The sequence below is a fragment of the Tinamus guttatus genome, unplaced genomic scaffold, assembly GCF_059628265.1.
Source record: "Tinamus guttatus ecotype Peru unplaced genomic scaffold, ASM5962826v1 Tinamus_guttatus_pri_ptg000314l, whole genome shotgun sequence".
Lineage (NCBI taxonomy): Eukaryota > Metazoa > Chordata > Aves > Tinamiformes > Tinamidae > Tinamus > Tinamus guttatus.
The window spans coordinates 9,290,420-9,317,010 of NW_028288848.1; the positions used below are offsets into that span (position 1 = coordinate 9,290,420).

At 36.2% G+C, this 26,591-nt stretch overlaps 1 protein-coding gene across 1 annotated transcript in view; it reads left to right on the forward strand.

The window, feature by feature from the left end:
* The window catches only part of PLCE1 (phospholipase C epsilon 1), a 110,758-nt gene that overhangs the window by 69,260 nt on the left and 14,907 nt on the right, over positions 1 to 26,591 (forward strand). Inside the window, exons 4-21 of the mRNA XM_010211371.2 lie at positions 3,194 to 3,339; positions 5,051 to 5,309; positions 5,996 to 6,204; positions 10,130 to 10,805; positions 11,274 to 11,456; positions 12,372 to 12,489; positions 12,714 to 12,873; positions 16,235 to 16,357; positions 16,443 to 16,579; positions 17,031 to 17,269; positions 18,455 to 18,516; positions 18,637 to 18,802; positions 20,425 to 20,532; positions 20,971 to 21,087; positions 21,170 to 21,328; positions 22,288 to 22,417; positions 24,999 to 25,123; positions 25,831 to 25,948. Coding sequence (XP_010209673.2) covers positions 3,194 to 3,339; positions 5,051 to 5,309; positions 5,996 to 6,204; positions 10,130 to 10,805; positions 11,274 to 11,456; positions 12,372 to 12,489; positions 12,714 to 12,873; positions 16,235 to 16,357; positions 16,443 to 16,579; positions 17,031 to 17,269; positions 18,455 to 18,516; positions 18,637 to 18,802; positions 20,425 to 20,532; positions 20,971 to 21,087; positions 21,170 to 21,328; positions 22,288 to 22,417; positions 24,999 to 25,123; positions 25,831 to 25,948 — 3,235 coding nt within the window. The remainder of the gene's footprint in view (positions 1 to 3,193; positions 3,340 to 5,050; positions 5,310 to 5,995; positions 6,205 to 10,129; positions 10,806 to 11,273; positions 11,457 to 12,371; positions 12,490 to 12,713; positions 12,874 to 16,234; positions 16,358 to 16,442; positions 16,580 to 17,030; positions 17,270 to 18,454; positions 18,517 to 18,636; positions 18,803 to 20,424; positions 20,533 to 20,970; positions 21,088 to 21,169; positions 21,329 to 22,287; positions 22,418 to 24,998; positions 25,124 to 25,830; positions 25,949 to 26,591) is intronic.

The window sequence follows — 26,591 nt, forward strand, 5'->3', positions numbered from 1 at the left end:
GAAAATTTTCATAGGGAGACGATGCTATTCAGAAACACCAGAAAGGTCAGTTTATACTCCTGCATAGTGCTAAATATGACATGAAAAGACTTTAAGCTGAAGACAGGGCAGAAGAAAATAATGCATCCCCAGCAGGGGTGCACAAAGAACATGCCTATAAATATGCAGAGTAACACTTCTATATCATTCCTAAATTCATTAACACATAAAATAGTATGAATGAAATTTTCCACTAACTGCATCTGACTGAAATATCACAATGTGCTCCTTGACCTTTTTCTAATGTCAGAGAACCAGAAAATAAGGTCATTTGGAAGTAAGTTTCTAAAGCAAAGCAGGCATGTTCCTTAGGTGGTGAGTAGTAGCATCCTCTGATGCTCGGTTCTGTCTTTTAATTCTGCCTGCGCCGTTAGATCTTCCTTTGCCCTGTTTCATACAAAGAAAGAGATTCACATGCTATTTTTCCTTCCTTCGTAGTGAAAGATTTAAAAAAGAGCCTCTGCCCTTCCTATAATTCCTGTTCAGCAGAAGGAGGGAGGATCAGCTTCATGGGAGACTGCTGCCTTTTTTTGCTCTTGTCCCCATATTTTGCTCTTATATATACATATGCCATCTCAGGGCTGCAAAGACTTCTTCATGCTGACCTTTATCATTTTCTGTTTGCTTTTACAGAGTATTTGTAAGAGTTCATCATAACTGTTTATAGCAATTCTAAGCTCTCTATTAAATAAAATTTCAGCAACTGACTGTCCTAGTTTCAAGGGTGCTTCTTAGTGGGGAATCTGAATTCAATTGCTTTTGAATGTTCTTCATCAATTTTGATACTGTTTTCCCAGTTCTTCCTTACTACCTTAGATTAAAACAGGTCTGTTTACATTTTATCCTATAAAATGCTGAAACGCATATCTGTCACATTGTCATTACAATGCTTGATGTTTCAAATGAAGCAAATATTTTATTTCTGTGAGACTGCATGTTTAGCATTTATTTTTTCTAACAGAACAGTTCCTGGCAAGTAAAAATACTATTAAAAAAATCTGAAATTTTATTCCAGCATGCGAAATTTATGCCAGTTTTGGCTTATGAATTTTGCTATTTTGTTTCACAATTTCTGAGTCTTTTACCTTATTTCAACTTACTTTGTATTTGCCCTCATCTGAGCCCTGTGCAGTGCAGCAGTTATCTCTATTTCTCCATGCCTTGATGCTCTTCATCTAAACTGTTCTTGGAAGATTTAGTTTTTATGTTCTAGGAATAACCAATGAAGTTCTTGGCATAAAATTTCATGTCAGTGTAAGTTGTCATTCAGAGCTGGTAAGGTGATTAGATATGTGTTATGTAGGGCAGCCAGAAATGAAAAATAGTTTGTATTACCCAACCATATCTTGTGTTTGGCTTCACTATCCTCATAAAGACTGTGATTGGGAAAACTTCCTGAGCAGTTTTACTGCATTCAGTATCAGACTCTGGTATTATTTATTCTGTCTTTGCTGACAGCTCTGTATGGGATATCTGTTCCTGCTAGGTCTTTTATTGGATGTTTATTTTATATTTATATATATATATATATATATATATATATTTATATATATATATATATAAAAAAGACCCTAGCTAACTGTTTTCCTTGTCATTGTCTGCTAGACCTGCAGATCATTTCTTACAGCCATGTCTTCCATACCAAGCTGATTCATGATCGCTAGAGCAGACTGAACCTTCTTTCAGAAGATCCTTTGTGTCCTGAGCTTCTCATCTCATCAGAGTAACCACATGTGTGTGGGACTCGCTCCCGAGGGAGGTGCTCCAGGATGAGACACACAATGATTTTACAGCCTCATTTCTTTAAGAATTCAGTCTTGAAAATTTAACTCTTGTTGCATACACGCATACATATTGCAGCTATAGCTTATTGTCTCGTTTAAATGTTTTTTCAGTCGTGATTTTTCGTTCTTGATATATTTGGGCATCAGAAAGATTAAAGAGCAACTTTTTGTTTGTTTTCTTTCACTGTTCTCCCACAGGAATGAGAAGTTTGGAACACTGGCTCTATGAAGACTTGCATAAATAGAAACTCCGTGTCTTTTACTATTTTTTTTTCTTTCAATTAGTACTAACACATTTTTATTTTAATTCTTCCCCTTGTTATTTAAAATAAAATGGGCTATTCCCCAGGAAATGCTAACATTTTCTAATTTTTATAAGCCTTTCCTCACACCAGTAGTGTTTGTAAACACTTGAATCCTTCAGGACCAAAGAATGGAACTCAGTATCAGTACAATAATTACATTTATTGCTTCATAAGTGTTTATACAATGGCAAATATAAATCCCCAGGGAATCATTTTGTTAAAAGGAGCAGTTGGTCTAAATTAGATTTCCATTTTTCCATCCAAACTTCTTATGGATGTTGTGGGAACATAAACTTGAAAGAAATTTTGCACACTGGTGAAGTGTTTTTTTGGGGGGAGGGATATGAACAGAATCATGTATTAAGTTGATTTCTGATTCTGTCATTAATTAATCATCAGACAAAAGTTGGCAGTGTGGTCACACTTGGCAATGTGAGAGGTTTATACTTCACGTTCTGGTATGTAGATGACATGAATTATATTTAATGTTTGGTGCATTCCTATATGCATCTCAGCAAATTTATGCATTAAGTAAAACATCAGTTCAGTGAGCTTAAGCAAAACCAGAAATTGTAATTTATCAACTTTCGTTCTCCCTGTTTTAAGAGCAAGGATTACTTAGTTTACTTTAGTATGAGCCCTGAGTTTAAATTATGTTAATGAGAATTGGCACTGCAGATCTCTCTGGCAGCTTTAGAAATCAACATAAACTTAAGCAACCCATCTTCTTTAGTGATCTGAATGTATATTCAGAATACTAGATAGTCATATATAATAGATTTTGTTTGAAGTAAGTATTTTCTTATGATTCTATGATTCTCTGATTCTATGATTATATTCTATGATTTTTAGACTAGTTAGTCATTCAAGTATAGGAATGTGTGAATGTCTGTGTGCAAGATCATTTCTGATGCAGATATGATTCTGCTGTGTGTGTGAGCAAAATTTTCACAGATACTCTTGGGATGGAAGGAAAAAACTGCATGAAAATTTGCAGTTTTGCAGACTGCATGTTGCAAATGCTATTACTTTGGCTGATTGTCCTTGTCCATTTTGTTTTACCAGGTGAGCTCATGGGTTACCTGGCTGATCCTGACTGCAGGTTCTATGGAGGAGAAACGAGAAGTCTTCTCATATTTAGTACATGTGGCAAAGTGCTGCTGGAATATGGGCAACTACAATGCTGTCATGGAATTTTTGGCAGGGCTAAGGTACTGGCAACTCTGTTGTTGAATGATGTTTTGGTGGGAGATTACATTGCAGCTTCTGTTAAGCAGACCTCTCTGAAGAACAGTGAGCTAAATCAGTCACCCTGTGACATCCTAATGATCCTCTTGGAAAAAATAAACACGCTAAAAGATACTTTCTCAAATGGGAACACCATCATTCATCTTGGTACATACTACATACATTACATTAGAAAGCAGACACTTTTTAAACAGAAAGTTTAAAATGAGAAAAGAAGATGGAAAGCAATTGTGGTTTAACTATCTGTAATCAACCAAAACTATTGTAGCTTAGGATTGGAGTCTGCAGAATGTAAGATAATAGTATCGTTCTATGTAGTCAGACTTAAATTGTAAAAACAATCAGCTGAACCTCTTTCTTTAACCATCTTCAATATGCTTTCATTGACTGATATTGATGTGTCATTCTGTAATGATCTTACATAGCCAGACCAGGACAAGAGTAGGGGGATAAAGACATTTTGTTGCTCACTTTTCTGCAGAATTATAGGTATGTATAGGGTTGGGTGAGGAGAAGAGCCGTGCCTTTGTCTAGATGTGTAGTTCAGCAGGCAGTGAATTATGCTGTGCAGTCAAGAGTTAAGATCAAGTTTCCCGTATCTTAGCTCTGACCCTCCTTGCATTTTGTGTTTGTGTAACAAAGCTTTAATGTGTTTGTATTGTCTCTCTTTGTGGTTTCATAAGGATTCTCATTGAGCTATTTGTTTACATTTTTGGTATATAAAACACATCTCTGTGTCTGTGACCAGCTGAAAATCTTGTTCAGCAGAATGTATCCACCGTACAAGTTGTGAGGGAAAATGCAAAAGAAATTACGGGCTTAATTTTATCCCTAATTCATCTGCGCTGAACAAGAGAGAGAAGAAAGGAAGGCTAGTGGGAGATTTATAATGTTTCCAGGCCAAAGGCAGAATGTGGAGTTAGGGCTGTTTTGTTGTTAGCTTTTCTACAAAGTTCTAGGGATGTCAGGGGCCAGGGCTGATCTTGCCTTTGTGTAGACAGGCAGCTGAGAAGGTGAGACACCCCCCGGCAGGACCATCAATTCTTCTGCTGGGAGTGGTCAGAAAAAAATCTGCTTGAATAAAAAAAGATATTAATCTACAATAAAAACTCCGCAGATCTGTGTTGGTGCCTTAGAGTCGGAGTGTGATCTTGACTCATATATCTTCTTAATAGAGTCAAATTAACTTGGGAAAAAAATCAATATAAATTATCTTAACCTTTTTTTCTTTTTACTTTTGCTAACTTCATGTGTTATTCATAATACAGATGAGGGAATGGTAATAAACCATGTGTTTTTTCCTTATAATATGTCTTTAATATTTTCTTATTTCTTTTTAGGCCATTATAATTTTATGACAATGGTAAGCTTAAAACCCTAAGAAAGCCTGCCTGTTTTTCTTATGCAGCTGAGGTTATAGTAAAATCTCCAATGCTATTCCAGTCCTATGTAGTTTGGACTGCTTGCTTCTCCTCTTTAGTTTTGATATTCAATAATTCAAAGGGGAAAATGGTCTGCTATCCAGAAGTGTTGTAAAAATGAGTTTGTTTCATTTCGTTCATTTCTGAGTAACAGTTATAATATCCGTTACTAGATATGCTGCAGGTGTTGAACTTCTGGATAAATTGCGCCTTTATTTTTTTTTAATAGATGTTTGATCTCTGTTTGCAATAGGTCAAGAAAAGTTTTAAAAATGTGGCAATTCATGGACCAGTCTGATATCGAATCTATGAGAAGTCTGAAAGATGCTATGGCACAACATGAGTCATCATCTGAGTATAGGAAAGTGGTCAATCGGGCACTCAATATTCCAGGCTGCAAAGTAGTTCCTTTCTGTGGTGTGTTTTTAAAAGAGCTTTGTGAAGTTCTGGATGGAGCATCAAGCCTCATCAGACTCTGTCCACGGTATAACTCCCAGGAGGAAACATTAGAGGTAAATGGGACTGGTCTTCTAAGAGGTTGTATTTGTATCTATATCCAACGACAGTGGTTTTTTTTTTTTTAATATATTATTTACTATTTTACATGGCAATGCGTCTAAATAAATTTCTGTAGATCAACCGATTATTCACAGTTCAGTTAGGGGTACCTTTGTCTAATTCTCATAATAACTGTAGTAATAAAAATGATTTAAAATTAATATTTTTATGCATAGATCAGTTTAAGAGTATGAAAAATTAAGATTTGTATCCAAGTACCACATTCTGAAAGCTGTAAAATCCTTTCTATTGATTATTATGATCTTTCACTTACCCATTGGTAATAGAAAGGTTTTAAGTCCCTTAAAAACAGAATACAGAAAGTCAGTCATTAGACTGTTATATGAAAAGAGAAATTTCATCAAGCTTTATTGCTTTGTTTTGAAAAAGAATGTCCCTGCTATCTGAAAAGGGTTAGAACTGGGACTTTAAATAAATCTGCAGAAATTAGTTACTTGTGTCATGAGATTTGTGCAGTGATCTGATCTGTATTGTATGAAAAAAAGATATAAAATCCCATTAAATGTTAATGGGAAAGATAACGCTAAATATTCTTAAGTCTTGTAAAATACTTCTCTAATGAGAAGGAGATGACACAGTATTCTAATTCTTACTCTACTAATCTCTTAGTTATTTTTAGTTTGTTTCAGATTACAGTGGACAAGATAATTTTTTGCAAAGAGTGGGCCAGGATGGTTTAAATAATCCGGAAAAAGAGTCAACAGCAAACAATATATTTCAAACTATTCGGAGTTGTAATCGCAGTTTGGAATCTGAAGAGGGTGATGATAATCTCAGTGAAGGCAGCGATTCAAGAAAAAACTCTTTGAAGGACAGAAACCGGTACCAGTAGGTTTCACATTTTACTGTTCTGTCTTTATCTCTGTTTTTTATCTTTTACATTGTTCATTTTCCTCTCCCAAAAGTCATTTATAGAAACAAGTTGCGACTTTAACGTTTTTCCTTGTATTTATCCTCTTCTAATTCAAAACTTTACCCTCTACTTATGCTAAGTAGCTGATACTCAAATGCTTGAAATCCTCTAGATAGATAGTTTTATTTTCCCTCGTGATGTAATTACTTCCTTTCAACAGGATAAATCCCCTTCCTCTTACATGTAGAGCTTTAAAAATCCACAGTTATGATCACAATTTCGATCTGTGGTACCAGGAATAGCACCAGGGCATATCTGTTATCAGAGCTCAGAACATAATATTCTGTATGCTAAGGCAGGTTCTGTTCTGTTTAAAATAAAGGCTGTTTATTATTGTTTATGCATAGAGGAACATTGCCTTTAAGGACAAGTTCATTCGAGTCTGTTTAATTAAGTCCAAAAAACATTTGGAAGTCATTAGACATTCTGAATTTTCAGGCTGGCTTGTACTATTTTGCCTCGGTATCCACTTATTAGCACACCCTGAAAAAACTGACTGTTCTGTAATCTCAGATTTTTTGAAGATCCTGTATACTGTGAACTACCTACCATTGAGAAATATGGTAAATTCAAACTTTAACACTGCATGATGTTACAGTGTGTTGCACTACAGTGAAATGCAGCCCTTATAGACATTGATGGGTCTGCTTTAAACTAAGTAACCTGCACACAGCAGAGCATTGCTTCTTCAGGGCTGACCTTTGCCTAAGCTGTGCAGCATCTTGTGGTGCCAGCTGTGGGGAAAGCTGTCAATATTTGGATGCTCAGTCAGTGTTGAGCTCTGTGGATGCAGGGCTGTAACTATCCAAGCACCTGTGTGTGCACACACGCAGATTATGCAAAGATAAAGCCTTTTCTAGGTGAGTTAAAATGCAATTTCAATAGAGATCATATAGCAATAGCGAAGTATATTTCAGACCAGGCACAGCTATGTAATTTAGAGGTGAGGTCATGTAAAATGGCACATCAGGTAGTGCAAAAAAGAGTATACCTATTTCACTAGTAGAGTTATTACATTGATAATGTGCAGCAGAAGTTTTGTATATTGAGAAGCCTCCAACAGATTTTTGCAGGGTATTTCAGTATTTTATACATAAAATCTAATAAGTGACTGCCCGAGAAGGAACAACCATCTTCCTGTTCTAAATGCATTTATTTCATTAACCTGCAATTGTAAATTTCATTTCAAATAAATAATTGTTATTTCCCGAAAGAATGTTTTCTAATAGAATTATTCACATCTGGCTTTAGTTGCTTCTGGACAGTGGAACAATAGATTATGCCGAGAAAGACAGTCCCACTTTTCTGTCCGTTTGTGTTGTCTCTTGACTTACTTCAATTTAAATGCTTTCTTCCAGAAATTATTTTTCTTAATTAATATACTTCAAAACCATCTTGTAATTCACATCTCAAATGGAAAATGAACTAGGGAAATAAATATTTCATTTGGATAAGCAGAGCAGAATTTGAATATGCAAGACTAATATGGGGAAAATGAAGTCCATTTGTTTAGGTTTTTATGAAATCACTTCTTGGTAAATTAGTTATTTATGTTTTATATTGAAGTGCAGTAAGTCCAACTATACTTAAAGTAGGAATTAAATGCAAGAAAAAAAAATCTAATAGAACATTGAAATGAAAGCTTAAAATTTAATTGAACAAAACTGGAAATAAATATGTTTATCACTTTTTTTTATTAACAATAGTTCTGGTGCAGTATGTACTGATTATAATAGTATAGTGACTTGTTGAAAATACCTCTGAAATTATTCATTCACCTGAAATGTCACACAGACTTTGGAAATTCTCCTTTCATCTCTTTCCTCTATTCATTTTTGTACTGAGAGCTCTGTGAGACACAGAAGCAATTATAATTATGTACCATCTCATAATTGTATTGTGGTCATAAAGGCAGAAAAATATATGGCACAGCGTGCTTGTCATATCTCAGAAACAGAAAAAAAAAAGAAAAAAGAGTTTCTTGCGTAAATTTCTTGCCTAAAACTGCAATCTGTTTTAATGTTTCCTTTGTCCTTTCTTTTCATTTCACTGCATCTCAGTACAGCACGTGTAAAGAAAACTTCTGATGCAAAGAGAGTTCTGTGAGTTTGTTCCTGATGGTTGATAGATACATTGCTTCTGCCAGCTGGTGTCATAGTTTATGTTCCCGTATATGCTTGTGTGTGTGCTTGGCTTACCTTGCTTATACATGTAAATCTGCAGCCTACCTGCACTGTTAAATATGCAATAAGGCAAGAACAAAGCTCAGCCATTTCCATCTGCATTACACCAGTCTTCTCCAGCACATCTAGTGCCAGAGTAAAATTTCTAGGATTTTTGATTGATGGATTGATTGATTGGTTGCTTTGAGGGCATTGAGGAGAGAGAGAAACATCATTGGGTTTTTGATTTAATTCAGAAATTTTAACCTTGCATAGTCCTGTTAAATATTGTAATATATAAATGTGTGACAAGTTTTGTCAACTTCAAAGCTGTTTTATTCCAGCTAGGGTATAAGACATGATTTTTGTTTTTAGGTGGATTTCTTAAGGAAATAAAGTTACAGTTTGGATTTATTCAGTTAATCTACCTTTGACTATCAGTCTCCCCACCCATCAATTACTTCTAAGCCTGTTGGCCACTTCTAGCTAAATTTGACTGAGAAGTAGAGGTCTCAGTAGTTAATAAATTCATATAAGAATTACAGTTGATATGTGGGTATAGAGGGAAAGTCCAAATCACTGCCTCAGTGAGTTAAAAGTCTGAGGAAAAACATTATTTTTTGCTGTTTAGCTTAGTGAGAAGAGATTATACATGAACATCACAATGGGATCTGCCTTTTTTATAGCTGCTAGGATAAAGAGCAGGAGCTGGGAGAACTGGGGAGAAAGGAAGGAGTGTGGCGGGTGGTATGACAATATGCCTTGAAAATACACAGAAAAAGATGTGAAAGAAAATATTGGAATAGTAAGATATCTTAAGGAAACTCTGTTAGTTCTGCTGTATATTAACAGTTTTCTCTTTTTCGTGTTCATTAATGTTCATTAATTGAGATAATATGTTCATTAATTGAAATATTTAACATGCATTAATTTTATGTATTAGTTAGAAGCTCAAGTGGGGAATAAATTCTTTCTAAACTACCATTATTTGTTCAGCTATTGTTGCTCTATATCTACTATTTTTGATTACAGTAAAATATTTCAAAAATGTTAATTGCTGGACACATTTGATGTTGATATTTTGCTAACATAAACTTTCTAAAAGGAAGCATCAGCAAGAAATTTCTTGCTACACTCTTTTGAGAAAGGTATATATTCTAATCGCTGCTTTACAAGTGGTAATGAGAGAACTGAGGCAAGTTGAAAGATCCACATATTAAATCGTTTAAAAACAAAACAGATTAGAAGTCCTGTCTTCAAGCCCCTACGTCTTGCTAGAAGTCTCCATGTGCAGTACTTGATACTTCAACTAAAGTCATATTGTGCAGTGGATATAAAAACTCGAATCACTTGTCTTTAAGATGCAAACTATAGTTGTTTATTATTAAAGTAATATATGGAAAGCTCAAGGAAAATAACATTACAGTGTTAAAGCTGTCAAAATTAATTGTTGCAGCGTCTTTTAATTAATCCAAAATTGCAATAACATAAAATGTGCTGTAAAAAAATGTAATTGCAGATGTTCCTATAAATCCAAATTATATAGTCTTTATTAATTTAAGCTCCAGCAGAAAAAATATTAAGCAATCAAAGCATAAATCAGCACATGTATCAGGTGTTTCAAAAGGTAGAAAGTAGGTGTACAAAGCTCTTAAGTCTCTTATCTGCTCACGTACAGGTTTATAATTGGAGACCTTTCAGATTCTGAAAGTGATATATTTGAGCAGTCAAAAGAGTGGGACACCGCTTCAACTGAAGAGCAGCAGAAAGCTTTCTGTCATGGGATAGAACTGATTCCTTGGTACGTGTTATCAATAAGAGCTGATGTCCACCAATTCATGCTGCAAGGGGCAACTGTGATTCATTACGACCAGGAGACACATCTCTCAGCTCGTTGTTTTCTTCAACTTCAGCCGGACAACAGTACTTTGACTTGGACAAAACCCACAACGGTTTGCCCTGCAAATACTAAAGCAAAACTGAGTGTGGCGAGTAGTCCTCCGGAGCTTGGTAAATATCAGTTTCTTGGCAATACTGGACTAAATGGATTGGTGGAAGGTTTTTTGGATTTGTTTTCAGCAAAGGCTGTGTATATGGGACACCCTGGCATTGATATGCACACTGTGTGTGTTCAAAATAAACTCTGTAATATGTCTCTTGAAGAAAATGGTATAACACTACTTTATGGACTTCAGACTACTGATAATAAGTTGTTGCACTTTGTTGCTCCGAAATATACTGCCAGAATGCTCTATGATGGATTGCTGGAATTGTCAAAAGCTGTGAGAAAAATGAGGCGTTTTCCTGATCAAAGATTACAGTGGCTACGGAAACAGTATGTCAGCCTTTACCAGGTAAAAAGATGCTGTGTTTTTCAATATCAATATTATCAATAAGATAATAATATTATAGTATCAAAAATAAAAGAAAAAAATCAAAGATAAAAACAACTTAATGTTATAAAATTAGTCCCTGTTACTAGTAAGCTAAGATGAAAGATGCGTGCCAGATAACCAGCTTTGTAACATGCTCTGATTCTGTCTAATGTTTTCAACATATTGAAGATAAGTTTTGTCATATTACAAAGTTCTTCATATATTTGGAATTTCGGAATAAGCATTTTATTAAGCAGCAAACAATGACTGTAAATAGGATGCTGAAATAGTACTGAGAGAGTCAAAACAAAATAGCAAACAAAATATTTTGCTAATGTTAAAAAAAATCATTAAAATAGTAGCGATGTTCTCTCTATCATTGAAAAAAATGTATCTGTTCTTTGGAAGTTATTCTCCTTATTTTGTTATTGTTTTGAATTTTTGCAGGAGGATGGAAGGTTTGAAGGCCCAACCTTGGCTCAGGCTGTTGAACTGTTTGGAGGCAGGCGATGGAGTGCAAGAAACACAAGCACAGGAACCCTTACCAAAAGCACTGAGAAACCTAGTGTACAGAGAAACAACACTCTGGGAATAAGCACAGCCAAGAAAAAGAAGAAAGTACTCATGAGGGTAGAATATTTTGTTGTTCATGTTTTGTTATTTATTTGGCCGACTTGTTTCTCTCTTGTAGTTTTTGTGTAGCTAAGTATGTATTCTGAACCAGGGAAAAGGCATTTGCTGATAAATTTAAAATTGTTTATTGGAGTTTTGGGGGTTTGGCTTATTATTTTCAATTAGCTTTTTTGTTTTTGATTTTTCTTTCTCATGCTTGGAGCATGAGTGCATAGAATCATAGAATCATTATGGTTGGAAAGGACCTTCAAGATCAATGAGAGGACAGAATCTGATCCGGACGATTAGTTATAAGAGTTAAATGTGTTAATAATAAAAATAGCATCATGCAGAGTGATGGTGGAGGTAGTATTCGCTTTCTTTCCTCCTTTTCATTTTTGTGTTCCCCAAAACATCACCAGAATTCTTCTGCCTCATAGTAGCATGAAGTTTCATATAACATGGCTGACAGGAGCACTGCAAGTGTGTCCTCTTTTTTCTGGACTTGTCCACTTTCAGCAGTATCCAGAAGAGAAGAAGCATGCAGAACATGCCAGCATTACATTGTCTAAACACTCTGCTCTGCAGGTAGAAAAAGTCCTAAAATGACAAGATCCACCTCCTTAGGACTCCAGTGTACCAGTGGAATAGTGCACAATCAGCTGGACCACCTTAGAGAGGTGTGATCATTGTCTTTTGTGTGGTATTACACTGAGGTAACAGTGTTTGCAGACTTCATCACATATCATTTGTGATGCTTAATTTGTCTTTTTTCTACTTAGATGTTTTTTTCTGAAAAGGCCCTTGCCAGCTTTACAGGAGTCTGTTTCATATAGAATAGCTGATTCATCTCATGGTTTTGTTGCAGACAACACTTCAGGATGAAAAAAAAAGTTGTATTTGAAGAATGTTTATTATGCTTACTATTTCTAGGGTGAAAGTGGAGAGGCTACTGATGATGAAATGGCAACGCGGAAGGCAAAAAGCTGTAAGGAATATCGTAATAGAAGCGGTTCAGACCCTCAAGATATTGATGAGCAGGAAGAATCAGGTGACTTCTTTCATTTGGTTTTAGTAGCACTTTCTTCCTGGCAAAACCAAGTGCTTATACAGGCATTGTTTAGAATATATCTTTCCGATTATCTTGGGACAAATCTAGAGTCTCTTTAGAATTTTACTGAGCATTAATGAATTATAATGCAAGTCTCTTGGAAGAAAACATATTTATTGAGCCAGATATTATAATAGTGCCGCTAACATGTGTTTTCTCCATAGATCAGAGTACTGTTATTAATGCGTCTCCATCTAACACCTTGTCATCAAGAAGAGCTCACTCTCTGACAGCATCTGGATCTCCTAATATAGCAACTACAACATCTGCACCAGCAAGACCAGTCTCCTCTCCTGTAATGTGTTCAAGCAAGAGTCAGTCTAGGTATGGACAAAATCAGTGTTTTGATTTAAAAGGGAAAAAATTGTTGTTGTAATGTAATTATGATCAAATGTGTTTTACATGAAAATCTTCTACAAAATTTGACAAAAACAGCACTAGAAATTTGATTAGCCTATTGATAGACATCTAAAACACATTATAGAACAACATAGGACATGTGAGCTCAAATACCATGAATCTGATGATATAACTTTGCAAAAAGTGACTGAGCAGCACGCTGCAGTTAGTAAGTCTGTTACAGAAGCAGACTGGAATGCTGTCAAAAAACTGCATAAATACAAAGTTTAATTCTTTCTCCAGATCTCCAAATCATAATTATAAATATTTTGCATATTTTGAAAAGTAAAACAGAGAAGTTGTAGATGTGTTAAATGAATTACTGAGGTTGCTCAACACAAGTCATTTCTCTTTGGGGGATTATTTACTTCTGTTGACGTTTCTGGTGATGATTGCAGAATGTCAGGGAACTGAAGGGACAGTTCTGAAACTTTCCTCTCATAGTCTTTCCTCTTCTCCTTTAAAATTTATCGTTATTCAGTCACTAACAGTGCAAGGGGTCACACTGTGGTTTTGCAGTGACATAATGCACTAATAATGCATTAATTCTGTCAAGAGGAATAATAACAGTAATATAACACTGGTAATATATCAGTGATGTGGATAGTACTTTATGACATACAGGAAGACAATCTCAACAGAGAACTTCAGTGCTTTTTAACATAATGAGTGCTGTGGTGTGGTTATAAGTATGGATCTTGAAATTGCAAGAACCAAGTGCTAAAAAAGTGGAGGACAGTACTGCTGCTGGTAGAACATTATTTTTTAGAGACATGTGTCTCATAATTGTTTATATTGCCTATTTCACAGGCATTTTTCACATTTAAAATGGTTAGGTTTGACAGTGGGAGTGAGTGATAGAGCCTCCTATGGATATCTACCACAGAGGGCTGCCTGCTTCTCAACACCTGTTTCTGAAACTCTTACGATGTTCTTCACATTCAGATCTTTATTCAGAACCAGCAGGGTAGGATTTATCTCTGTAAGGCATCTGTGCTCACTGGTTTTTTTTAGGGCCTCGAGTAATTTTCTGTTCAATGAAGTGAAGAAATACTGCATTGCTTCCTCTGGAAATCACTTCTGTTTTGCAAATCTGCTTTTAGCTTTGTGTATGCCAAAATAGTTGTTGTTCTGTAAATGAGATTAAGAGGCTGAACTGAGAACTCGCCTTCCCAGGAGAAACGCAGCTAATGTTCCTTAAATCCTCTCAATCCTGGGTTTCTGTACTGATCTCTGCATACCTTAGCTTTGGGGGCCTCCCCAAATTACGATGTTTTTTTCCTAAGATGGATGTCAGAATTGTCTGGAAACTGTGTAGTGTTGCTCAGTAGAGCCCCTTTACACTGGAATTTGCAGGAGGTCTCCCTGGATGCAGCTTTGTGGGTGCTCCCATTTGTTCTGAGGAAATCATGAGTTAAATGTTTATCAATTACTCTGCCCCAATTTTTATGAGCCAGTAAGGGGCTCGGAGCACTGGTGAGAGTGTTACTGCTGGGCCTTACCTTCCTTGATGAATCTGAATTGTGCTTATGAGTCTTCATGCCTTATGTCTTATAAGTGTCTGAATTGTACTTATAAGTCTTCCCATATCCTAAGAGAAATAATTATATGCAGTACATCATTTGTAATCAGTGCATCTAAGCTATCAGATAGCTCTCTGGCTGTCTCCTCTACTGCAAGCCCTGTGATCATCCACAGTATGTGTGTGTTAATTCACTCCTTAGATCTGTTTAGGAGTAAACCAGGATGAACTTTAGGTTCAGTTCTGGGAATATAGGTCCAGGGACTGCTGCCTTCACACAGTATGGATGCAGAACTGGCTGGGTTTTGGTCTGTCTGTGATATGCCCCAGCTGTTTGGGGATTGAGCTGGTGCTGCTTGTAGCATGGAGGGGCATGGAAATAGGCAGCAGCATATGGAAAATTAGAGGTGGAAGCTTACAAAGAGAGCTTCTTCTTGTATTATATGTGTATATACTCAACCCAGACTGCTCCTGATTACACAACAGGGGGAAATACAGGGCTGAGGCATGGCATCCTTTTTCCTTTTTTATTTTTTTTTAAATTTTTTTGATTTTTAAAAAAAATGTATTATTACCTGTGGAAGTACTATAGAACAAGTTACTTGTTAGAGACTGAATCGCATGCGGTGGTGAGCGTGCCCATCTGCTGCTGCTGGCCTGTTCTGGACTCATGGCTCTTTCTGGAGCCAGGAGACTTGCCTCATGATAGTTTATTTTTCTTGTCTCACAAAAATGTTAGGAGTGGTTTTAGCCTAAAAGTACGTGGAGCATGTCAGTCCTTGCCATAGTGATGCCAAACAAATGGAAAATTATGAGCCAAACTAGATGGTATTTTTAAATACATTTTAAATTACATTTAGTTTTCAGTTGCATGCAACCATGCCAGCCCAGGAGTGAATAAGGAATCTCATATAGTATGTTTATTTGAAAAAAACAAAAGTCTGCTTAGAGTACAAAATTCAAAGGACTGAATATCTTTAAGACAGTGGACAGGAAGATGGTCCTGTTTTCCTGTCGCAGCTGTTGAATCTGCTCGTACTGAAGCTGTTGGCAAAATTCATAGGTTAATGCATTTGCAGGGTGTACGTGATGCCAGGCCAGGTGACACACGCTAAAAAATGCTGTAACTTCTGGAGTTAGTTCCCCTTGTTTCTTTAAGAAGGAGGTGGCCTCCAGATGTTCCTACAAAGCCTAAAACAAGCACCAGCTTGTTCTGTCTTGGAGTTATCTGATAATACTCCTGACTGTTTTGGGGAAGTACCTGGGAAAGACAGGTGGCTGGGAAATAATGAGGGTTGAGTGCTAGGTAATCTGTATCCAGTCAGCACCTTATTTCCTTTCTTAAGCACTGAACTTTGAGGAGTTCTCAAAGTATCTCTTTTAATTTCCTTCTTGGCAAATCTTCAGTGATGTTCATAAACAGCAAGACGCATCTTTTAAAGCTTGCACTACCGAAATGCTGGCCTTTTTTTCTGTTAAAGTTGAAAATGAGGAGGTTTTCATTTGTGCCGTTTAAATCAGGTTCTTCTGCACGAGAAAGTTTTGAATAGTGCTTACATTATTTGCTCTGGCAAAGTTTACTGTTGTCTTGCGAGAAATGAAGAACCACTATGAAAAAAGAAAATACAAACTGTCCTTATACACAGCAATTGGATAATACATACATTAAGAGCTATAAATAAGCTGTTAATGTAGTGATGCATAATGTTTCAATGTGTGTAAATTAAATGTAACTAAACTTACAGCAGTTTCTTTCTGATTTAGCACATGGAGCAGCAGTAGCTGGCATGGCCGAGTTAAAGGGGGAATGAAGGGGTTTCAGAACTTCATGGTTTCTGATAGTAACATGACTTTTGTGGAGTTTGTAGAGCTCTTCAAATCCTTCAGGTAAAATATATTCTTATTTTGTATTGTCTTAATTCACTCCAATTTATAAAGGAGCAGAAATTGAACTTGTCAACTATTTTCACAGTGTTCGGAGCCGGAAGGATCTTAAAGACCTATTTGATATCTATGCAGTGCCATGCAATCGATCTGGTCTAGAGCCTACTCCACTTTATACTAATTTGAAGATAGATGAAAATAGCAGCGGATTCCAGCCTGATTTAGGTGTGTTAAAGAATAAAATACTACTGTTATACTACTGAACAGTTTCAGTCGTTGATCTTAAATAAATGTCTCAGCCTTCTAAAGGACAATAAATTTTAAGTATATGGTTGCTGCCATATCTCCAGGATAAAACTCAGAAATTAGGAGAAAAAGTATGCTTGTTTTGCATTAAATATATTTGTTATTGGAATAGAAGAGGCATAAATTTTTTTGCTGCGAGGCTGAGCCCTACACAGGCAGTATTTAGGTGGGTGGAAACTCTGGAATCTAGTGTAGGAGAGGTAAAGTAGTGACCAAAAATAGAGAAGAGAAAGGAAGAGACTGGCCTGTGGTTGATTTTTCTGCCTGCTTTCCTTATAAATCTGCTTTATGCAGAAGAATTATACATTAGTACTAAAATGTTCAAGTACTTCTTACTTTTTTCCTTTTTTTTTTTTTTTTTTTTTTTAAGATTTGCTGACTAGGAATGTTTCAGACCTCGGTTTGTTCATTAAGAGTAGGCAGCAACTATCAGATAACCAGAGGCAAATATCTGATGCTATTGCTGCTGCCAGTATTGTAACTAATGGAACTGGAGTTGAAAGCACATCCCTGGGTGTATTTGGAGTGGGCATCCAGCAGCTAAATGACTTCCTAGTGAACTGCCAAGGAGAACACTGCACTTACGATGAAATCCTCAGTATTATCCAGGTCTGTAATAAAAACATGTTGCAATTCCTTATATTAGTACTCTTGTTCCTTCTGTTTTCCCTATCAGCATTGTCTGCCTGGAATTCGGGATGCTATAGATATGTGGATATTTCCTTTCAGGCAAATGTTGCCTCTGCAGTTTGCTTGAAACTCAGTCTGCAAGTGTGCCCAGCAGTTTTGTTTCAGGGAACCAAGTGTGTTACTTTGTAGTCTTTGTTTCTACTTCGTAAATTTAAAATGTAATATTATGGGCTATAAACTTGTGCAGATGTCCATAAATATGCCCATAAAAAGAAAAAATAAGCTGAAGTGAATAAACAGCTTTATTGGCTATGAGTGCTTTATGTGGGAGGGATATCAAGACTTGAAAACATTATTCATGCCATTGCCTTTTTTTCTCTTATATGTGACCACCTTTGATACAACTTATCCCTAACTTGAAATGTCATCCTAAAACAGCACCATTTTGATATATTTTTATTTTGTTTCAAATGTTTTATTCCAGCCTTTAGTTAAAACATTCATTCTCACGGAGAAATTTTCCAGGAACACATCTTATTCACCTATGCATAAAATGGCTGAAGAGATTGAAAACAGTGCTGTAAATTTTCACTTCCTCCAAGGATGCATGATTAATACAATCCAAAATAAAACCCTTGCTGAACAATGTGAAGAGTTAACAAAGCTTAAAATATTGAACATTTCAACTGTCAGACATGTGTGTACAATATAGATTTGCAAAGTTTCAAAGATGGAAATTCTTAGGAAACATCGAAGTACCACATTAATAAATATAAATAAATCTCTTTAATTCAAAATGATGTTGTGTTTGTTTAAGCACAACAGATAGGAGAAGGGTCTGTGTTAGCAGTCCACAGATCCTTCTTAATTTTTGCTTAAGTGCTGACTCTACTTTGATTAGGAGTTTGTAGTTTGTATTAGATGACTTTCCAATGTCCCTTCCAGCCTCCATGATTCTATAATTCTGAAGTTGCTAGTTTAATATGCTTGTTATCTAATTTGTAAAACAAGCACAAGCATACTGCAGAGATGTACTACTTAAGCTACGTAAATACTGTCTTAATATAGACTGATTCCTGTGATACACAAGCTACATAAATATGAAGAAACCTTATCTGTAAAAATTGTTACATTGAAATCTGTTACATTTCTTTTTCACTACAGAAATTTGAACCCAGTGTGAATATGTGCCAGCAAGGGCTACTATCTTTTGAAGGATTTGCAAGGTAATTAATCATATTAATTTATATATGTGTATAAGGGTGGCACCAGTGTATTGATTTTTGCATGACGTTCACAAAACACTCAGCACAGCATAAAATTTCCTCACATCTTCTCACCTCTAGATTTTTGATGGATAAAGACAACTTTGCCTCCAAAAACGATGAGTCTCAAGAGAATGCTGAGGAATTGCAGTTTCCACTGTCATATTATTACATTGAATCTTCACACAATACTTACCTTACTGGCCATCAGCTTAAAGGGGAATCCTCGGTAGAGCTCTACAGCCAGGTATACAGGATTAGATCGTTGTGTAGTTTTCAACATGAACTTGTTTGTTTAACTAGCAAGTCACAGAAACATGACCTTTTTGCTTTGAAAACCTAAATGTTCTCAGTCCCTGCTTGTAAAATGTTGGAAAACATGATGTGTGGGAAAGCTGCCTGTGAGTGCAGTTGTGCTCAAATGCCTTTTCTAAGGCAAAAAAAATGGGTTTAGTTCGAGATTCATAGCTTTTAGACACTAGTCAGTCTGACCCAATCTGCTATAATTAGACTTTCCCACAGGAAAGACTGATCTAATATTTTAGTTCATTCAGATGTCAAAAGCACTATTCAAATACTGTACATTGCACTGCAAAGAAATTTCAAATAGAACGATAACTTCTAAAAAACATTACTTCTAGGAATATTCTGCAGTTTTTTTAGACTTTATGCCCAGTTGGTGGTGAACAGGAAAAGAACAGTTTCTCCCTAGGGCTTGTGGTTCTGAGTTTGTATATTTGTCTGCGTGTTTACCAAATGCTAGAGAAAATATCAAACTTCCTGTGAGTGGTGCTTTCATTACTCACCATGTTAAAGGTTCACCACATTTGTTAAATTGGTAAGGGTTCACGTGGAGATGCTACTTCTCTTTGAGTTTTAAGACAGAGGGGTGCGGCTTGTTAGGAAGGGCTGAATAATGTAGTTGCAAAGGGGAAGAGCCGGAGAGCCTGGTATGGGAAAGCCCTCTTCCTATCCCTCAAGTATCCCTCCCGGAGGAGGGCACTCTGCTTCAGCTCAGGGTGTCTGACTCTTGAGGAGAGTGGTTGTCTGATGGCCCTTGACACACCTGCCAGAAATCAAATTATTCCGATTTTGATAGAAGTAAATATTTCATTATTCATGTACATTTTTGCTAGAGACGATTTTAACTGTGAAGAGTTTTGTTTTTAGCAAAATATTTCATTGTAATAAAGATAACATTTTCAGGCATAGTCATGCTAAATAACGCTAATAAGCTTCACCCATATGTCAAAAATCTTCCTTCCCTCCTTCCCTCCTTCAAGAATGGATATAAATCCTGTTTAGTGTCATTAAGCAAGATGACCCGATACATTGTACTTTCCTATTCCAACTATCATCATGTGGGGTGTTAGCTTGAAATTATTTTCAGACCTCTGTCGTTAAAAAAATAAAATGAAACTCACCCACAATAGAATTAGCAAACAAACTGCAATTCCAATGCCCAGAAACCATCAGGGTAGCAGCCAGGGAAACATTGCCATGTAGCTTTCCAGCTGCTCTTGTAGCTAGAAGTGTGGAAATACTTCTGTCCCTGAGGACAGCAACCTATGCAGTAAGAACAACTCTGTGAGCAGATTCCATGTGTGCAGAACTACCATGAGTCTCTAAGCATCATTTTACTCCCTCTAAGGACATATATGCCGCCTACTTAATTTTACCACTGTTTCTCAACTGGGGGAGTGTAGTTAGGGAGTGCCTTCCATGGGCTGTGTTTACTCCACAGAGATTGCCCCTTCCGTTAGTTTTTCTGAGGCACTAGGCTGTGCAGTTTAGCTGTGCGATATCTGTCTTCTGCTTTGATGTGAGACTGTGGCTTGTATGTGCTCACACTGTGCACTTGTGTTGTAGGTTCTCTTACAAGGTTGTAGAAGTGTGGAATTAGACTGCTGGGACGGCGATGATGGGATGCCTATCATTTATCATGGGCACACGCTTACTACTAAGATCTCTTTTAAGGTATAGTGATAATTGCATATAGAAATTAAAACTGAAAAAAAAATTCTCTAATGAAGAAAATATTTTCCTAGAAAATTACCAATCCTAACAGCAGCATAGGTCAATAACATAAAATAGAGACTATGCAGTACTTTATGTTCTCTTCAAAAGAAAATGGAAAAAAAACCCCTCAATTATAAGCACTATGCTTTTCAAGTTATATTTTGTAGTATATGTACTATAATTTTCTTTATTTTTAGTTTCAACGTAGCTGTAAATATCTGTGTTCAGTTCTGCTGTAAAAAGATGGTAGGCTGATTTACAGGTGTTCTGCTTTTGGAAGCAAATGGCGGATTCTTTCTTCTTAGCAGAGAAAAATGCATTTTCTCACCCTTCAATAAGTTAAATGAATGCTGCAAAATAATCTTGTATTCTTACAATAATCTTTTTTCCTCGTAGGAGGTAGTCGAAGCTATCGATCGCAATGCCTTTATCACCTCCGACATGCCAGTTATCATCTCCATAGAAAACCACTGCTCATTGCCTCAGCAACGCAAGATGGCTGACATTTTCAAGGTAGGCCGCAGGGGATACTAAACGGTCCTGAGGATTTGCCTGGGGATTTTTCATAATATCTCACATACTCTCAATATTTCAGGGTGTGTTTGGAGATAAGCTGGTAACAAAGTTTTTATTTGAGAGTGACTTTTCTGATGATCCAATGCTTCCTTCACCTGGTCAATTGAAAAGAAAAATCCTGCTCAAAAACAAGAAGCTCAAAGCCCATCAAACACCAGTGGATATACTGAAACAAAAGGTAGAGGCCTTCCTTAATAAAAAGAACTTTTGTTAGAAATCATTGATTTTTTTTATTGCCATTTCTGTATGTACAGCAGAATAATCTAGTGCATATTGATGCTTCAGGAGCTCCCTGTGGTTTGCAACTCTTGCAAATAAGCTTAGAAGCCACACAGAAAGATACAGATACATTGTCACAGAATTTTAGTGTATTGACTTCTATAATATTCTGTAATATTTTTATTAGTAGCACATCTGCTCAAAGTAAATGGGTTTTCACTCTTGAGCTGTAACGTTTGCCAGTTAATGTTTGACGAGAAATGCGGAGAAGTACCCAGTATATTCTGTTTATTTTAATAATTTTAATAGACTTCTACTGTGTTTCTTCATTCATATTTAAGTCTTCTTACTACCTTTTCATGAAGAACTGTATTACTTAAATAGTGGTCATACCCATGTGAGGTATTTTTTGGTTTCTAAAAAGCTGTGTCTGCCTTTCTGGCAGACTCAGCTTGTGACAATTTTGTATGCATGATAAGCAATTAGAGTAACTCCTTGAAATTTAATTTCTCTTAGTCAAAATGTAACCACAATTTAACAGTTACTAGGAGGCAGAAAGTGTTTCATTTCTTCTGAGTTTTAGGGCTTTTCGTTGCAGAAAATCGTTGCCAGTTATTCCAGTATGCTTGTATCAGAATAAGTGAATCGCAATAAAACAAAATATTCCTGGCTGGAAAAAAACACCCTTAGTCTGAATAATGTCCAATGGGGACATTTTCCCATCATCCATCAGGATTCTTACCTTACTGTGTATTGTTCTACCAATACGATTTATATTTGAGCTTGATAATTTCATTTACCTCTTAGTATAGCTTTTCAGTGCTTTCATATAAATAAAGATGCAAATAACAAAGACGACTTGTGCTTTTTTAACATACTTTCCAGTGATATAGTAAGTGATTGGATCTTTTGCCGTAGGCTCATCAGCTGGCACATATGCAAGCACAGGCTAGCAATGGTGGTAGTGCTAGCACCCCCACATCTACCAATGAAGAGGAAGAAGATGAAGAGGATGAATATGACTATGACTATGAATCCCTCTCTGATGGTAATAATACGCATTTATTTATTACAGTACTGTTGCTAGAGAACTGTCTCAATAAGGCATTTAAATCTCATTCTAGTCCTTGATTAGAAATACTTTAATACTATAAAAATAACTTGAACAAGTAGAGGACTTCAGTGTTAGTTTATTCCAACCATTAAATGTTGCTGCGCAATGTATGGTAAACTACAGTCTTTATAATTTTTTTTTTTTATTTTCATCCTATATTGTGCAACAGTCATAACGCTTATTAATGTAGGGTACTCTAGGTATGTTCAGCTGTACTGCATTTTCTAAGGAGTTCAGACACCTGAAAGTTAAAGATGGACTACAGGATTAGTACTTGCCATCTGCCTGGCTGCCATTAAATCAGTCTAACATGCAGATTCTCCAAAGCCTTCTTGACTATTCCGTAATCCCAAAGACCTCTGAACACCCTGTCTTAGCTACACTTTCAGCATAAGCTCTTCACTTCATTGGTAAAGTTGGAGAAGCTGCTGTGCCCTTGGTTCATGCAAGTACATAGGGGACAAAAAGATTATGTGTTTATTAAAAGTGTACATCAGTATAAATAAATGAAAGGTAACACCTCCAGGGGATTAAATTTAAACCACACTTACATGATTCCAAGGTCAAAAGTGGCAGTAATAACTCAGAAAAGGTTGTAGAGTGGTTGAAAGTTGTCTGAAATTATGAGCTTGCTGTGCAGTGACAGCCAAAAAAAAGCCAGTAAAGTATTGGGTATCCTTAGGAGCAGTATTGCGAAAAAAAGGTAAAAGGAGGTATTTTATGCAGCTGGTAATAAACTTACGGGATTTGCTGCTACTGGAAATGGTGGAAGCAGGCAGTGTCAGAAGATTAAAGAAAGGACAGGAAAAATTCAGGGAGTACTTGAGGCTTATAAACCAACATTATAGGCAGGAAAGTACCCTCCAACATCCCTAATATCCAGGGATAATGAGTGCTGGGGTGGTACAAGGGGAATGGACCAAACTTAGGGATTTGTGTGCTCTCCCTAAATAGTATCTGCTGTTTCGCTGTCAAAAGCAGAACACTTGAGTTAGGCAGATTGTTGATCTGGCAAGTTGAGCATGTTCTCCAGGAAGGAAATACTTCACTTGCTGAACCTTCAAGTCTGATGGACACCTGTGTAAGTGTTACACACTGCATTTAGCAAAGATGCAAGGTTGAGCATGCCCTGCAGCACGGGAATTTACATTATTTGTTTCTGTGCTCACGATAAAAAAAATCACAAAATGAACAGCTGTGCACCTCAGGACCTGAATGCTTATAGGACAGCAGTATTATTTAAGCTAATAAGAATATTTATGGGTGTGGTTGTGGAGCCTTTTCCAGCTGCATTTTGCTAGAAAGTCTGCAAGAGCAATATTATGAGCTAACTCAGAAAATAATATTTGAGAAATGTTGTGATCAACAGAAAGTCTCAAAAATATGAAGCCAACAGCCAACATTCACACCTTGCAATATATGAAGCAATTTGTGTCATGGTTTGCTGCTTTATTACAATGAGAATTTATTTGGGATTTTTAATTATTTTAATATTTTGGCAAATCTAATCTAATTAATAGTCTTAATTAACTAATCTAAATAATAGTACATAAACTTTCTAAAGATTTTCAGTTTTATTTTCCTTACTGATATATTAAGTTTGCATTAGGCTAATAGTTTTAAAACTGACACTTTATTTTCATTTCTCTATCTGTAAATCTTAATTTCCTTTACTCTTATTCCCTCTTTGACTCCATTTCCCTGTAGCTGATGTCCTTAATGCTTCTCCTGCTGCTAACAGCCAGGAAGGTAAAGGCCATTTGGTTGAGCATTTTAACTGCATGAAATCATCACTGCATTTCCAGCCTGTTAAAAGTGCCACTGTGAATTTGGGTTTTCTACTTCATATTAAAAAGTGATAAGGTATTGGGTATTTTATATGGCATTATTAACTGGTCAGGAACTGTGAGAAGATTGCATGTGCAGCACTGGTTATGCATAAAAAGAATATGGTCAAAGCATCAGGAATGAATAAAAACCATTCCTTTTGTGACAAGACAGTTTTAAAATTTTGGTCCTAAAGACCAATCAGTAATTGTATTTATACTCTAATAACTATGTATCTTTGAAGAGGAATTTCTCTAAAAATTAAAAAAAAAGGTGTGTGTTTATGCACATAGACAATGAGGAACATAAGTGAACATGATAAGGGAATGAAAACAAAGACATTTGATATTTGAAAACGTGCAATTATTTGTTGTTCATGGATACCACTTAGTCAGATGGCAAGCTTGAAGTAATTTTTAATTTATTAGATGAATTTGTTTTAAGCATCTTGTGAGCACAAAAGGATGGACTTTCAAAAAAGTGCAACATATTAACCAAAGTCTGGCCATGACTTTTTAAGTAGAAAGTTACTATTAAAGCAAAATGCTTTGACCAGTAAATGCATTATTTTGCCATCTGGTTATTCAGATAATATTCACAGCATTATACACAAATATGGTTAACTGAAATCAAATTTCCAGTTGAAACTCTTTGGCTTTATGCTTATTGAAGTCCCATTGATTTTTAGATAACATTCTTGAAGACCGACCTGAGAGTAAATTATCAAGTGATAAGCTGCAGTTTGAATATAATGAAGAGACTGCCAAAAGAATAAAGAAAGCTGATTACGCTACTTACAGTAATAAAGGAAAGGTAGTACTGCTTTTTTCCTCCTTCCTTCTCTGCCACACTTTTGTATGCAACAAGCTTAAAAAGCACTTATGTTGCTTAGGTAACCAAGACATCAGATGCCAAATGCACTTTAATGAAGGCAAATATTAGAAAGCATGAAAATACACCAAAGAAAATGGATTAGAAAACCATTCAACATCTTGTTCAAGAAAAGGACTCAGAGGTTATTTTATGTCCAGATCATGTGGATGAAAATTTATATTGTAGTCATCCTCACTGGAAAGCTTTTCTTTATCTAAATCCTGAAATTTATTTGTAGATTCTCATTGACATCAGTGGACTTTAGTTATCCAGTAACTGAAGATTTCATGAGACTCTTCAATATTTCTGTGTATCTATTTAACTTAAAATATGAAACCATGATATCTATAGCTCTCAGACAATTAAACCCCTGCATTGTTGCTTAGCAAACTGTAGTTCTCCTGAACACACATCCTTTTTGTCCAGATTTTTGTAGAACAGATCATGACTGAGGTCTTTGAATATTATCCCCGTATCAATGACAGGTTAATGTATAAACCTGCACACAACAGATCTGTTAGGTAAAGACAGCAAACCACATAGAACGATGAGATAAGAGATTTTAAGGGCATTAACACCATATGCTAGAGTACCTTTGTATTCAATAATATTTTATTTATTTATTTATGTTTGGAATTATCATTTAGGTTTATGATATGGAACTGGGTGAAGAATTTTATCTTCCGCAGAATAAGAAGGAAAGCAGACAGATAGCACCAGAGCTATCAGACCTGGTCATTTACTGTCAAGCTGTGAAGTTCCCAGGTAAGTATACTTCCCTGTTCTATTAAGTTTTTAACTTTCTAATTCTTTGCGCTATTATATTTGTGTCTTGAATTCTTTAGTACAAGTTTTTTCAAATGTCAGTAGTTTAACTTTCTTTCTGAAGCTCTAATAGTACGTCAATCTACATAATAGCTCCTGGCTGAGAAGTAATAGGCATAAATCCATTACGTGGAAATATACTGTTTGTCTTAAAAAAAAAAATGCTTACAAAATTAAACTTCCCAGCTTTTATGACTTAGAGAATAGTTGTCTTAGGGCTGTGTGGGCGACAGATGAGAAAAAGACGTGTTTTAAAAGCTCTGGGTTTCTAGGTAGGGAGATAATGAATTGAGAATGAGAATAAAACCTTGCAGGAAGACCTTGTTGGATTTAAGTGAGCACAGTTTGATGTGTGCTTTCCTAAATGGGTAGGAGGAGAGCTGTCCTGGGGGTTGGCTGGGGCAGTAATGGGAGAAGTGACAACCTTCCTGCTTGTCTGGGGTGGGCAGCTGGAGAAGGCCTGGGGTGGGCAAGGAGAGCTGGCTGGGGAGGCGTGTGCACGTGCACGGGCACACAGCGCTTACGCAGAGGGGTAAGGAAATAGGAGCGTGTTTCTTTTGTAGAGCGTGTTTCTTTTGTAAGG